We start from the raw sequence: 14303 nt of genomic DNA, 5'->3' as shown, positions 1-14303 counted from the left end.
ACTATGATTCTAATAGAGTAGCTCCATAGAACTTAATTACCACAAAATTCAAGAGAAAACCTCAGAGGATTTTATTTACGACAATGCCTCTATTCACCAGACCCTAAAAACTTAACTCTATTTGTGATGGCAATTTTCTGTTCATAAGAATTACTTTCATAAACATAAATAAAAAAGATTAAAATTATATTCAATAATTCTTATTATAAATCACCTAATGTAACTTTTATTAAAGTCAAAACTTATTTTCAGCTTCAAAACACTTCTAAAACATAAGTTGTATCTACTAAAATATTTAATGGTGCCTTTGGAATTACGAGTAATAATTATCATATTAAAAGTTATTTTAATCTATATACAGCCTTCATAATGGTATATTTATCCCCAAACTCAGTCTTTTACCTGATAAGAAAGTACATGTATTGCAATTTAATGAAGCATACACACCCTTGCTTTGAGCCAATCAACAGCTATCAATCATCTCCCTCATATTTTGCGTAGTTTGGAAAGAAGATGCATGAGGTCAAAACTCATTATATGATTGCTAGAATATAAAAAGTTTTTTTCATCTAAGCCAATGAATTTTATATTTATCTCGATATTTGAGAAATCCTTAAAGATGCAGGGTAAAATTTTAGTCATTCAAATATCTTTTTCATGAAGTTTCATATCATAATGAAGTCTTTTTACCATGCATCAATGAATAGTGATTCCAGTATATAAAGATAAGATTGGAATCCCATAACCAGGTAAAAGAGCTTCACTGAAAACACTAGATCTAACTTCTGGTCACCATGTAGTTCCAAGTACTGATGCAATTAACATAACAAGAGGGATATATCCCGCATCATATCCGCAGAGCAATATCTAGAAATTACAATGTATGGAATAAAGAGCATATCAAAGCACATAAATATTCAGTTTTTACAAGTCAAAGCTGTTAGTGTTAATTACCATAATATATTTGTTCATATTGATTTTCTTAATGAAATGTGGAACAGCTGTATAACATTAGTGTAAAGGCAATTACATCTACAATACAGACCCATGAATAAACTCCCACACGCTTATGTACTGTACATAGACAAAAGTGAAAAATTATCTACAAACTACTATAAATGGAGAATGTTTGATAGACTGATCATAATCATATTTAAGTACGTGTTTCACAGACATTAGCGAAGTTGGCATCTGAAACTGGAAGCACCAGCAATGAACATGCCTTTAGACATAAATATGAGAATCTATTGCCTTCAATAGTGAAAACAAAGAACATGTGTTACTGGAGTCTAAAATGTATAATAAATATTAAATAACTGAAAGGTGTCATAGAAAAGTATGATGTGATGGAATAAGAGTGAAGTCTTAGCTCAAACTTACTTATGTCTCCATGCTTTGAATGAAAACACCTAATATCTGGAAAAAATAGTAAACCTTAATTTTTTTTTTTATAAAACAACTTGATCACTTCTCTAAGTCCTAAATCCAAATAAACACTATGCAAATATCATCACAAATGCTATTATGTCAGCTTTAGTCTGTGTGACTTGCAATGATCTCTCTCCACTTTCCTCTCTCGAGCACATTTTATCAGAATTCTCATTGGATCCTGTATTTCAATTTCTCAATTTCCTGGGCTTTCAAACTAGTCTTCATTCTGCAACTTCTATATCTATTAATTTTTTTTATTTCCTTATCGTATTTCAAAATCATCGCAAATCCATTCTCACTTTGCTGGTCACCATGATGTATCTCCCGCACTTTCTAATTTATATAATCTTTTCTACTATGGTGATAACTTTTAAGAATCTGTCTTTATCAGTACCGATGTTTCTCTTGCAAAGAATATTAGGCTACAGTTGATGTGTAATGTAACCATCATAAATCTTTTCTTTCTACTTATATACTGAAAAGAATATTTTCACTTAACATTAGTCTGCTTCAGCAAACAAAAATGTCTGGATTTCTTTCAAATGCTAATCATAAACAAAAAATGTAAATGAAATTAAAAGCTTGAGCTAAACTTCTTTCTTTAATAAATTTGCTTGCCAATTTTCAATGACAATAACGACATTTTCTTGAAAACCCATTTCAGTTTTCTCTTAAGTAAGACCTTGACTTTAAATGTGACAGGAATCCAGTAAACAGATGGAGTTTTATATAAAAAATAAATAAAAGTCAAGCACTATACCCATTCACAAACATTTTGCATAGAATGAGTAACAATATTTAAAAAAATTAAAACAATGGTAAAAATATCTATACGTTTACTAAAAAAGATTTCATTGTGGGCTTCTGAAGGCATGTAAGACGAAGTGTTTTTTTTTTATCAAAATAGACTGTGTATGTGAGCACAAGTAAGAAAGATAGAGAAGTTTCTAAATAGTATTTAATATATTTGCATATAAAAAAACTAAAAACTTTCTCAATTATGTGAAATATTATATTAAAATCTATTTTCACGAACTCAGTCTTAAAATTAACACATTCAACACCATAAAAAATTGGATAAAAATAATGTTGACATGAAAGTTTCACAAATATGGGTAGTGGACTACTGTAGGGTGATTAACATCTATTACTATTTGCCTTCAATACATATAAAAATAACTTATCTAATATATTTTCTACCTTAACTTAAAATATTGTATACAGTATATATCAATTGATATTTAAGATAATACCCCGTGAATATTAAAAAAAATAAAGTTCTCTTGTGAAAACCTTACATACTAAACAGAGGAAACTCTTGTTTTACGCAGTAATGGATTTCAATTCCAAATTAATGTCTTCATTGTCCTCATGGTCATCATCATCAGTTGGTACCAAATAATGACCTTGGTTTACCGGCCTTCGCAGAGAGCCAAATATCCTGAGAAAATAATTGAATTACTAGAACAGTTTAAAATTCATTGCAATTTATTTATGCGCCATAAAATTGATTTAATTTAAAATGAATAACCTATGTAGGTTCTAAGTATTGTAATTGTTCAATGTATATAAATGTCATAAAACAATTCATTGTGATAAGTAACTTCTATAAATAAAAAAAAAACCTGAAAGAGAAAATAAAAAAATACAGTAAAAGTGTGGTGAATATCTTGGAAATATTTTATGACACAAAGATGACATTTATATTTAAGCACTTGGGAAAGAACATGTTTCTCATCAGGGACATAAAAATTAGATTGTCATGCAATGACACAAGTAAAATTCTGATGATTACTTTGACATCATAGACCTTCAAGACTAAACTCAAATAAGCACAAGGTCTCGGTAGGTGGGGAGCGGGGAAGCCAGTGAGCTATGCAGTGTGACTATATCTCCGGGTGAATATCATAATCTGTTTGGCATATAATTTTCTTAGAATACATAAAGCTAGACATTAACAAATGAATGCTAAAAGAATTTATAAAACAAAACTAGTACAAAAATTAAAATGCAGCTCCTCAAAGCATATATTTCAGTATGGTCTAGACAGAATTACATATTAAGTCCATATCAGTAAAATCTTCAGCTTCCGATTAAATTTCAGTACTGACCACCTTTATGGCATATCTTCTTATTACCTAATCTACTTTTTTGATCTCCCTAAGTATTATCCATATTATTATTGCTAGCTAAGCTACAACACTAGTTGGAGAGGTGGGATGCTAATAGCCCAAGGGCAGGGAAAAATAGCCCAGTGAGAAAAGGAAAAAAAATATATGAGAAGGGATGAATAAGGAATATAAAATATCTTAAGCTCATTAACAATGTTAAAATACACCTGTAAGACAGTAAGTACTGTACTGTACTTTATATTGCTGCATTGCACAAACTTACAATAACTACTATTGAATCATAATGCTAAATGATTAGTATCTATAAAATGCTTCATATTTATAAAAGTTGGGTTGAAATAAAAAAATCCAGAGATTAGATTTACAAAACTGCAAACAATTTCACAATTTCAAAACCTCTTTTTCTAACACTTTCACGGTCACATTTGCATGCCTCACTGGTACAATAGTATGGGAAGATAAAAAGCATAAAATTGATTTAAAGCTGAGAATAGCCATCAAGCTTCTGAGCTAAATCTGACAACATTTCCAAGTGTCACCTGAATAAACATGAATTACATTTTACAGGATATGGGCAATGACAAACATTGTTCTTTTTATGGTTAACATGGAATAAACAAAAAGGCTGTAGTGCAATAGTAAGCATTTTCAATTTAAATCATGCAGCAAAGGGTCAAATTATCAATAAAATCATGCAAAAGATTTGACAATTAAAGCAAAGCATGCACTTACGAATCAGTCGACAAGCATAAGCTTATTAACTAAAGCTGAACCACTAATGACTCAGAGGGTACCAGGGTAGGTTGGTGCACCATGTCCCCACCACCAAACTCATCCTCATCATTACCAACACCACCCTCTTCCAACAGTAAGCCATTAGATCCCTCTGAAAACTCAACTGAAGAAAGAAGTTCCTCCATTTCCTCATCATTCTCACCTCCTATCTGCACACCTGTTATGGCGTTGAACCTGCAACATTCCACTGGTGCTAAATGACATAATAACCTTACATTATAGCAGTCATCACTGCTATAATAATAATAAAGAACTCTTCAAAAGACCAGATGTTAATCATGAAGAATAAATACTGATTACCATAACCCACAAAAAAATCAAGAGGTTTAATCATACGAATAAAACTAAACATCACATCATCAGAGAATCAAGTCATAAAACTGGTGTGATAATATTAATCATGTAATCATTATTCATACACATCATAACAGAATCAAGTAATAAAAATGATGTGATAACATTAATCATGTAATCAATACTTATACTTTAAAAGTCTCTTAGTCTTAAACTTTCTTTTTACAATCCACCAGCTACTATACAAACTTGATGTATTATCAGTAAAATATCAACTTAAGTCAATAAAGTCAATATTGAAATGTAGTAAAAAGTAGTGAATGTCTTGATGTGAAAGCTCTATAGGAAAGTTTTACAGCTATTTGAAATATAAGTGCAACTACGGAAGCCTCATCATGTACCTGGCTTTTAGGGATTTAGTATAGCTGCATGTACACTGGCCACCATACCTCATACCAGAACACTGGCATTTATGATTACTACGTCGGTAATAGCTGCGAAGGTTGCTCCTCATTCTGAAGAGGTAAGGGACACACTCACGATATGCTTGTAGTTCTTAAAAAGTATCCACCAGGGATTAGTATCAATATAATGAACAATGATGAAAATACAAAGATATTCATCTGAAGGTCCATAAGGATAGTTAGAAATAATAAAGCTGGAGCTAAGTCCTCTCCCTATTCAACCAAAGCTAACCAAATACATCGAACCACCACTCACAATAACAAAAAGCCACATCAAACCAAAATAAAGATCAACCACAGATACTTCATAGTGCTAAGTAAAATATTTTGGCAGTGATGATTTTAACTTTTGCTCTTTCTTATGCCCTTGAGTAACAATTCAGAAATTCTTCTATCAATTAATAATACTGTACATAGTTTAAAGCTATGATTAAAGGATTTAGATAAATTTACAAATATCAACTTATAATTAGGCAAATATTTATAAAACTGAAATGTCCATAAAGAACTACAGTATAGTATTAATAATGTACTTAACTATCACTAATGACATAGCTTTAAGATTAAAAGCAAATGCATACTGTAGTGCAATGTGATTTTTGCATATTCATGGATGTTGTATTAAATACACACACCAAACAATTTTACTTAGTAACTCAGGTAATAAACTTTATGACTATTTGTGAATCTATTGATAAAGCAAAACACACGAGCACATCAAACCCATTACAAAGACAAGTATAAAAAAAATCCAAACAACTACACATAAGTGTTCCACCTGAATAAAAGCTCAAGACAAACACCATGCATTTGTCAATTACAAATACTGTGCAGACTCTCCAAATAAACCTAAATTTTCTAAGCATATAAACCGCATACCGTACATTTACATGTTCCATGAAAAGGCACATATCTGAAGTTCATGAATAACCACCACTAAGAAAATTGAAAGTAAGGAAATGATGCATAACTCCTGAATAATGAGTACCATATCATATACATGGAAGGTTCTCTCAAACTATGGATCATGCCCATCTGGACATCTACCATCTTACTGGCAGAGACCACCATTCCGAGTTAAGGTCACAGCAAAATGTATTTTTTATCATAAATAAGCAGTCATGAAAACTAGAATTCTATGACTCTCTCTACAAGTGTACGAACATTTTTCAGATCACTACTATACTTGAGCTCAAAATAATAGGTCATGTTTATTGATACCTATGTACATAAGAAAAAATTACATTACAACAATATATAGCTATATTCTGTATGTAGATTTTAATAAATGTGGATGAATATTGTTTCAAGGCCACCTCCTAGAACAGTTGTTACTCATGAATATTCTGGACTATGGTATAATTGTCTGTATACTCAACATAAAGTAATGACCTAAAAGAGCTGGTTTTATTTAAGGCTTATAAGTTTAAAATTACTATTCTTAATCTGTCGCTTATGTAGACTGTTAACATGGTTGTAATTCATTGCCAACTAACAGCATTAAATAATGTAAGAAAGGCTACTAATCTTAAATATTTGATTTAAATAGATCATAACAGTTGAATAATCTAACTCAAATTTACTATTAAGAATAATGGCCCTTCCACACGAGGGGCACTCTGATTTGCCCATAATTCTTTCGCTTTGAAACAGTGTTACCAAATTAAGCAGTCCACGGCAGACAATACGGACTGGAAGGAACAAATGTATGACTTAAGCCAGATGCTGGGCAGTCAGAGTTGAGTCAGATAATAGTCAGGGGCCCATCCAGTACCTCAACAACGGGCACGGGCAATTTGAATGTTTGCCGGTTGTTTCCTCGTCTATGACGTCATCTACACTTGTGATCGTCATCCATACAACAAAATTAGAGACAGTGTCTGCCCGCCGTGAATTTGCCCCTCATTTGGAAGAGCCTTAAAGCAAAGGAATTTAGCCTGGTGTAATTACCTATTGACATTTAATCATCAATGGTGTTCAGCAGATGCAATTTTCTTAGTTAACAATTCTTTTCTTTAAAAACTGCAATTGGATCTTAGGTGTATCAAGGATGACCTTCGATCAAAGGGATTAACCGGTGGTGAGGTGTGGGACAGAGGTAGATGGAGAAAGCTGACCAGAAACACCAACCCCACATAGAAGTGGAAAAAGATGTAGACAAAGAAGAAGAACAAGAAGACTGATGTTTTTTCATTTGAAAGAGAATCTTATATACTAAAAGTTGTACATTAGAAAATTTTCTTATAAATACTATTTCATTTAAATATAAAAGGCACTTTTAAAAGCAACTATTTCTCGGGAGGAATTTTTCATTTTTTTTCTAAAAGTGAATGTACAATTTATAGGCTACAAAATTCCCTATCTTTTCATGTTTGAATGACAAAAATCAATTTAAAGAGTTGTTCCAATTGTTCTCCAAAAATATATTTTGAGAAATCGGGCTTCAATTTTTTTTTCTTTAAAGATTGAGTGAATAGACTTTAATATGTACGTATATGTATGAGGTTTTTTGGGTAATTTTCCTCACCACTAGGGATCATAAGGACATAATCATCATATGTCAGGGTTATTTACATGCCAGTGGGGAGCCCCTTCTCTCAAAATCCAAAACTATCACTTCCCACACACAAATACATATTTACTATATGTACTAAAAGCACACACATGAACAAGACGTGGCCAGCAAAATATAATCTAATCAGTTTATTTTTCTTGGCAAATTCTAAGCTTTTGGCATATTTCGTTAATAGTCTCTGACACTTTATGCATCTTTTAGTATAATCATAACAAAAATAGTAATTATATAAACTAGAAGACAAAGAAATTCGAAGAACGTACCTTAGAGAGACGGAAAGCAAACATCTATTTATAAATACTATAGAGTATATAAGAAAACTAATAATCTATTCCTCAGAAAATCATAGAAAGGGATAGAATTACTGTATACAAGATGTTAAAATAAATAGCTTTCTCTGGAATTCAAAAAAAGCAAATAAACAGGATTTTTAAAATAAAATTATGTATTTCGATACTCCCCGAATGTTCGCATTGCTACTTCTCCAAAAGCTCAGTTTGTAGGTATTTACCACCAAAAAAAAAAAAAAAAAAAAAAAAAAAAAAAAAAAAAAAAAAAAAAAAAAAAAAAAAAAAAAAAAAAAAAAAAAAAAAATTATTTTCTTTTCTTTCAAGAGATACATGCCCCCAGTGAAGTAATGGAACAATCTACCAGTTAATGATAAGCAGCATGCTAAGTTTCCCATTCATCAGTTACTCTGTTAAACCTGTTTCATTAATATGTACCTATTAAATCTAGAAATATAAATTGGTTATACATTTCAAACTTTGTTGACATCTCTTTTCTTCACTAGCATCCCACCTCCAACAGTTTGTGGGAGTCAATATGAATATCAGGGGAGGTTCATAGAAATAAACAGAATCTTAATAATAAAATCTTTTATTTCTATATTCACCTGATATTCATATACATGCCCACTGATCTCCCCACTGACTTGTAATGTCAAGGAATAGGAGATACTTTTCAACTTAGAAAATGGGCAACTCTTAGCATGCTACTTACCATTAACCCCTATACTCAATTTTTTTTAATGAGGCACATTTGCACTGACTCGCAACGGTGCCCCTTTAGCTCAGAAAAGTTTCCTGCTAACTGATTAAGAGTTATCTCGTCCAACCAATCGGCAATCAGGAAACTTTTCAGAGCTAAAAGGGCACCGCTGCGAGTCGGTGTAAATCTGCCTCGCTAAAAAGAATTGACTATACATTGTCTCATTATGTTACTGGGGGTGCATATCTTTTTGAAAGGAAAAATGAAAAAATATTTGATAAATTTGTGGGGTAAATGTCAATAAAATGAGCTCCTGGAGAAACAGCAATATGAAAATCAGGTAAGTAGAGAAATAAAAAGATATATAAAAATTTTGTTTTTAAACTTCTGTATCCTAATACTGTATTTAGGTCCTACATATTTTCACAAAAATCCAAGACAAACTCAAAAAGGGTTCTCAACAATGCTGTTATGTGAGTACAGTATCTAGTTTCTCTAGGTTTTCATGATTATGTCAAACATCTAACTTAGCTGTCCCTTCATGTGTCTTCCATGGAGAATTTCCACTTACGAAAGTTATGCACGATAAAAGTATATATGAAGAACCACCACATAAGTAACAACTCCCCCGGTGTAGACTCCATCCAACCACATATGGTACCCACTGCAAATGGCTTGCTGACTGATGGATAAATTACTTTACACATGCAAAAGCAGAATAAATTCATGCACAGCTGAATCACAGAGTTCACATGCTTCAAAGGCAAACATCACTTGAAAGAAAGCAAAAGAACACAGACCTCATACAAGTTTCAAGGTTTAGTATTACAAATTCACACCCAATAAAACTATTTTCAAACAAATCCTTACTGAGCGAAACTTTTATTAGCAAACAAATCCACACCCAATGAAACTGTGGTATACAGAGTTATCATGAAGTCCTCTAAGGACTTATTCTGATCTAATAAAATGATGTGATAGAAACCTTATTTACTTTTTATTCTTCATGCATTTCCAAATGTAAAAATCAGCATTCTACTTGTCGAATGAAAGGCTTTTAGTCTACACAATACATTTTGAAGAATCAACTAATTAACAAACTTCTGATAATGAAAATCAATCCTTAAAAGTCAATTCTCTTTATAACAAGCAAAACTAAAATTTTCTATAAACTACACTACATTAGTCCCATGTCTACAAAAATATAAAATTTTAAATATATCTTTTCAATAATATATTTTCCGCTTCACAAAGAAAGTTGAGACAGAAACTACATATCAACTGAAATAGATGGATCTATAGATATATAAATTTAAGTCAAAAGGTAGGAATTGTTCACCCCTGAAGTGAAGATTAAAGTAGAATGAAATTGAAATTGATAAAAAGATGGACGGAAGGAAGTGGAAATGGAGGTAAAGAAGAAGGCTAAAAATGGCTGCAGTTAGGGCCCAACAGGATTCTTAACTACCCTTTTGTAATACGTAGAGTGTACAGTACCACATGAGGTATACTAATGGCATTAACTCCTACAGGGTCCACAAACTGCATTCTTGCTGTAATTTCATCAGAATTTTCCATTTTATTAACCTAATATTATACTATAATGGACACTTTTAAGTAGAAAAATCTTTCCAAACATTTATGCCATTCTTAACTCTTTGACAACTGATGGATGTTGTATACGGCGTCAAAATCTTCACCCCATGGACGACTGATGAACAATGTACATCCACAAATATAGATTTTCAAATATTCATAAAAAATTAAATTTCATGCCCAAACAAAAAATGGCTCTATGCTAGTCGAAGAGCCTTACTTGAACTAATACATCACTACGGGTCTCGAATGAAAAATCAACCCACATATCGGCTGCACGTACCGTAAGCTTCAGTCAGCCATTTTCTCTTGACTTTCCTAAGAGTAGGAAGCACATGTGGGTATATTTAGACTGGATATGACTCAGATTGTTATTTGCCTTATACCAACCCTTTCATAAAGAACTTGGGATATTTTAGTGATGGTAGTGATGTCTTGAGGAATGTTTTACAGTTCTAAGGACTCTTCTAAGGGACCACACCAGCAATTCGTATTTTCTCAGGAGAGGCAAGATGATGCAACTGTAAGCTCTCCTTCGATATCCGAGCAGAACTTGGTTAATTAAAGTGTGTTTTGGAGTCGCAACACGAACCTGACACCAAGAAAAATCAGGTTCGAGTTGCTGACAGACGATTCTGACTTAATTATGAGAGCAGAGGTGAATGTATCAGATTCAGAATTGAGTATTTGCCAAGTGATAAGAGGAGGGAATTTCAATAATGGTGACACAATGTGGGGGAAGGTGAAATGATAGTAAAGGTGTTTGTCACCATAACTAAGATATAAAGAAACGTGTAAGTGTTGGTGGAAGTGGGTGTCATATGAAGGGGGACACTGTGGTGTTGGAGAAGCTTTTGAAGGTTGTTTTGAGAGTAATTCAGGGGATGTTGGTAGTGTTGGGAGTGATGGTGGTGTTGACGATATTTTGTAACTAGTTTAGAGAGTGGTTTAGGGAGTGCTCATAGTGTTGGAGGTTGATGACCATTATCTTGAAGAATCCTGTTTTTTAATTGAGATTGATCTTTTAACTTTTATTAATTCAAATAATTTATAATTATCCTATTTTTGAAATATTTCAAATATCTTAAAATAAAAATCTGGAGTCCTGTATTTCAGGGATGGTTTGTTACCATTAATCTAGAACTTTAATTACCTCTTATACTTTGTTGAGAGAGAGAGAGAGAGAAAGAGAGAGAGAGAGAGAGAGAGAGAGAGAGAGAGAGAGAGAGAGAGAGAGAGAGAGAGAGAGAGAGAGAGAGAGAGATTGTGTGTGTCATGTTTAGAATGTTTTAAAGTAAAGCCTATGTAATACTAGCAGTAAGAGAGAGAGAGAGAGAGAGAGAGAGAGAGAGAGAGAGAGAGAGAGAGAGAGAGAGAGAGAGAGAGAGAGAGAGAGAATCATTCATATACTGTGTCCATGCTTGGCAACTGTTTTACAGTACCCTATGCAACTATTGTACAACACAGTTTGCTTTTTAATAGTAATGTACTTCAGTATAAAGTAAATAATAGAGCAAATGGAATGATAAATTGTAGGTCACTGGAGAAACTCATAAACAAACTCAGAAAGTTGAAACTAAGGTGTGCATCCCATGGAACAGAGGACAGGCTTGCATAAAATTGTGCTTACATTGTGCAATGGTAAAACATCAATTTTACCTCTTAAACACAGTATTCATTATGCATACAATAACCATACAACATACATCCATATACAACTGTGAATACACAATCTACTCATTTCAGTAGCCTATTGTGACAGTCTTTGAGCGAGATAGATTTTTTCTTTGCTTGATAAAATAGCATAATTTTGTGTGCTCTGTGTTTAGCACACTTAAATAATAAAAATAATTCTTACTCTAGATTCTATTCATTAGCCATATCCAAGTGTGTGCCTGTATAAACCAAACATTGTTGGGCCCTAAATTTAGAGCAGGCTAAATTCGCCTACAAAAGGCCAACCTAGGTTACTCACCTATATCCACAACCCACTAGGAGCTATTAGTGTGGATACAGGGATTACTGTACTATTTAAATATCAACTAACATCACATCTATATAATTGTGGGTAAGCATTTTCAAATTTATATATCGTGTTCTAATTTCAGTTTTAAATTTAAGCATATATTGTATACAAGATGAGTTTGCATTTATATAAATAAATAATGAATATTTAATATAGCGATAACTAGATTCTGTATACCACAGTTAATACCAATATAGGCATCTTTCCACTCAACGCAATATAAAATGAGAAGAAAAGAAACACTACTACCAACTATAACATTATATTATTAATTCCATTTAACAATCATAAGACACCACTATTATGAGATTTGGGGTAGTGAGGAATTTAATAATGCACTGTATTACACTTAGCAAATTACAGTAAGCATCTGTACATAAAAATATAAAGCTAGCTTACTTGTAGTGAACCCTGAATATAGGCCAAACAGCTACCCACATACATGCTGTGTACAATAATATAAAGTTGTACACCAAAAAATTTGCAGAAAGCATAGAAAAATATATACAAAAGTCTGGTGAAACTTGCAGCAAGGCAAAGAATTATAAGCAATGAAAGAGTAACATCTATGATGTATAAATAATAAGATTTACCACATAACTTTTAAAAGTAAAATATTAACAAATTATGTACTCAATACTTGGACTTTATTAACAAACACAATTTGCACGGGCATGCTAGTATTTAAATTTAACATGGACCTGTCTTTGTATAAATATTGTTATAGAAACATTATCACAAACAAGTCTAAATCTCCCAGTGCATTTAAACAATTTGATTTATTTTATAATTAACAAGCAAATATATATACTGTAAAGTAGTGACTAGAAAATGAGAGGTATACCTGTACCTTCAAAGGCAATACAATTTAAGTCTGATAAAGCAAAATAACTGAAACTAGTTTGGTATTTGCAATATAAGTACTATATAAACAATATAATGATAAAGAAATATTGACTTTTAAACTGAAATTTGCATAACTTGGGGATTTGAATATAATAATTTAGGACTAACAAAAACTGAGAAGTCCCCTCTATTGTATTTAAAAAGAAATTTAATAAAAGCATATTTGATTAGCATGCAAACTTAATTTTGTACCTTGATAATGCAGATGAAGGCGTGTTTGGTGCAGGAATATCATCAAGGCCACGATGAATTGAAATATTATCCTCATCGTCTAAACCTGCTAGACGAGACTCCTGCGCTTTATGGAAGTCCAACGTAGAGAGAGACTCTCTTGTTGGTTTGCGATAGCTGAAAACATAAAGGAAGAGGTAACTTTTATTCAAATTTGTTGGTCAATAATTTTTTATATATATATTTTATCTTAATAGCAGTTGTAAAGGGAAAAATGAAGTAAACATGGCATTAGGAAATCCATGATATGACTTGTAGAAGCCTTAATATAGTGCGAAAAAATAAGATTGAATAAAGGTTAAAGGTGGCTGGTTTCAGTTCCGGTTCCATCAGAATAGATGCTCACCAGAACGTCAGCCGGGCAAGCCCAACCCCCCACTGTGGTGCCCTACCACAGCAGTAGCCTACCCAGTAAACAGCTCAAACTCACGGTCCTGGGCTGGCATTGATCTCTTGCCACGCGAATGCGAGGCAAACATGTTACCATACTGGTTCTATATCAAAGCTGGTTAAATGTTGATGTCCACCCTACAACTAAATATTTCCCATTTTCTTTCCTTGTAATAGCCCTGCCCCTCTATTGATTTATTGGGGTTATATAATGGTGTATGACAATACCATTGTGTGGGTAAGTCCTATCCCTTTGTCTATCAGTTCTCCTGACGATAGGTTAAATTGCACAGTTTTGTCTGTACTCCAGATTGTGATTTTATGTTTTAGGAAGTTCAACAAGACAACTGACATTAATTATTATAGATTAAAAGGGGGATATCATCTGGTTTCTCTAGGTCTTCTTGTGAGAACTGTTCAAGAGATCTATTGCTGGGCGATGAATGATCCTAATTCGCTCTGTATCACATGCT

At 32.5% G+C, this 14303-nt stretch overlaps 1 protein-coding gene across 8 annotated transcripts in view; it reads right to left on the bottom strand.

The window, feature by feature from the left end:
- Nucleotides 1-350: 350 nt before the first annotated feature.
- ATP7 (copper-transporting ATPase 1) overlaps nucleotides 351-14303 on the bottom strand; it is a 91234-nt gene continuing 77281 nt past the window's right edge. For 7 of the 8 annotated variants that reach the window (XM_068379273.1, XM_068379274.1, XM_068379271.1 and 4 more), the window contains 4 exons: nucleotides 13402-13557; nucleotides 5054-5167; nucleotides 4296-4532; nucleotides 351-2872 (listed from right to left, as the gene is read on the bottom strand). In XM_068379273.1, the coding sequence (XP_068235374.1) occupies nucleotides 4325-4532; nucleotides 5054-5167; nucleotides 13402-13557 (478 nt within the window). In that variant the 3' untranslated portion in view covers nucleotides 351-2872; nucleotides 4296-4324. The remainder of the gene's footprint in view (nucleotides 2873-4295; nucleotides 4533-5053; nucleotides 5168-13401; nucleotides 13558-14303) is intronic. The other variant, XM_068379277.1, reaches the window with a different exon arrangement.

The sequence above is a fragment of the Palaemon carinicauda genome, chromosome 8 (assembly GCF_036898095.1).
Source record: "Palaemon carinicauda isolate YSFRI2023 chromosome 8, ASM3689809v2, whole genome shotgun sequence".
In the NCBI taxonomy this organism is placed as follows: domain Eukaryota; kingdom Metazoa; phylum Arthropoda; class Malacostraca; order Decapoda; family Palaemonidae; genus Palaemon; species Palaemon carinicauda.
This window is presented reverse-complemented; position numbering and strand designations above follow the sequence as displayed.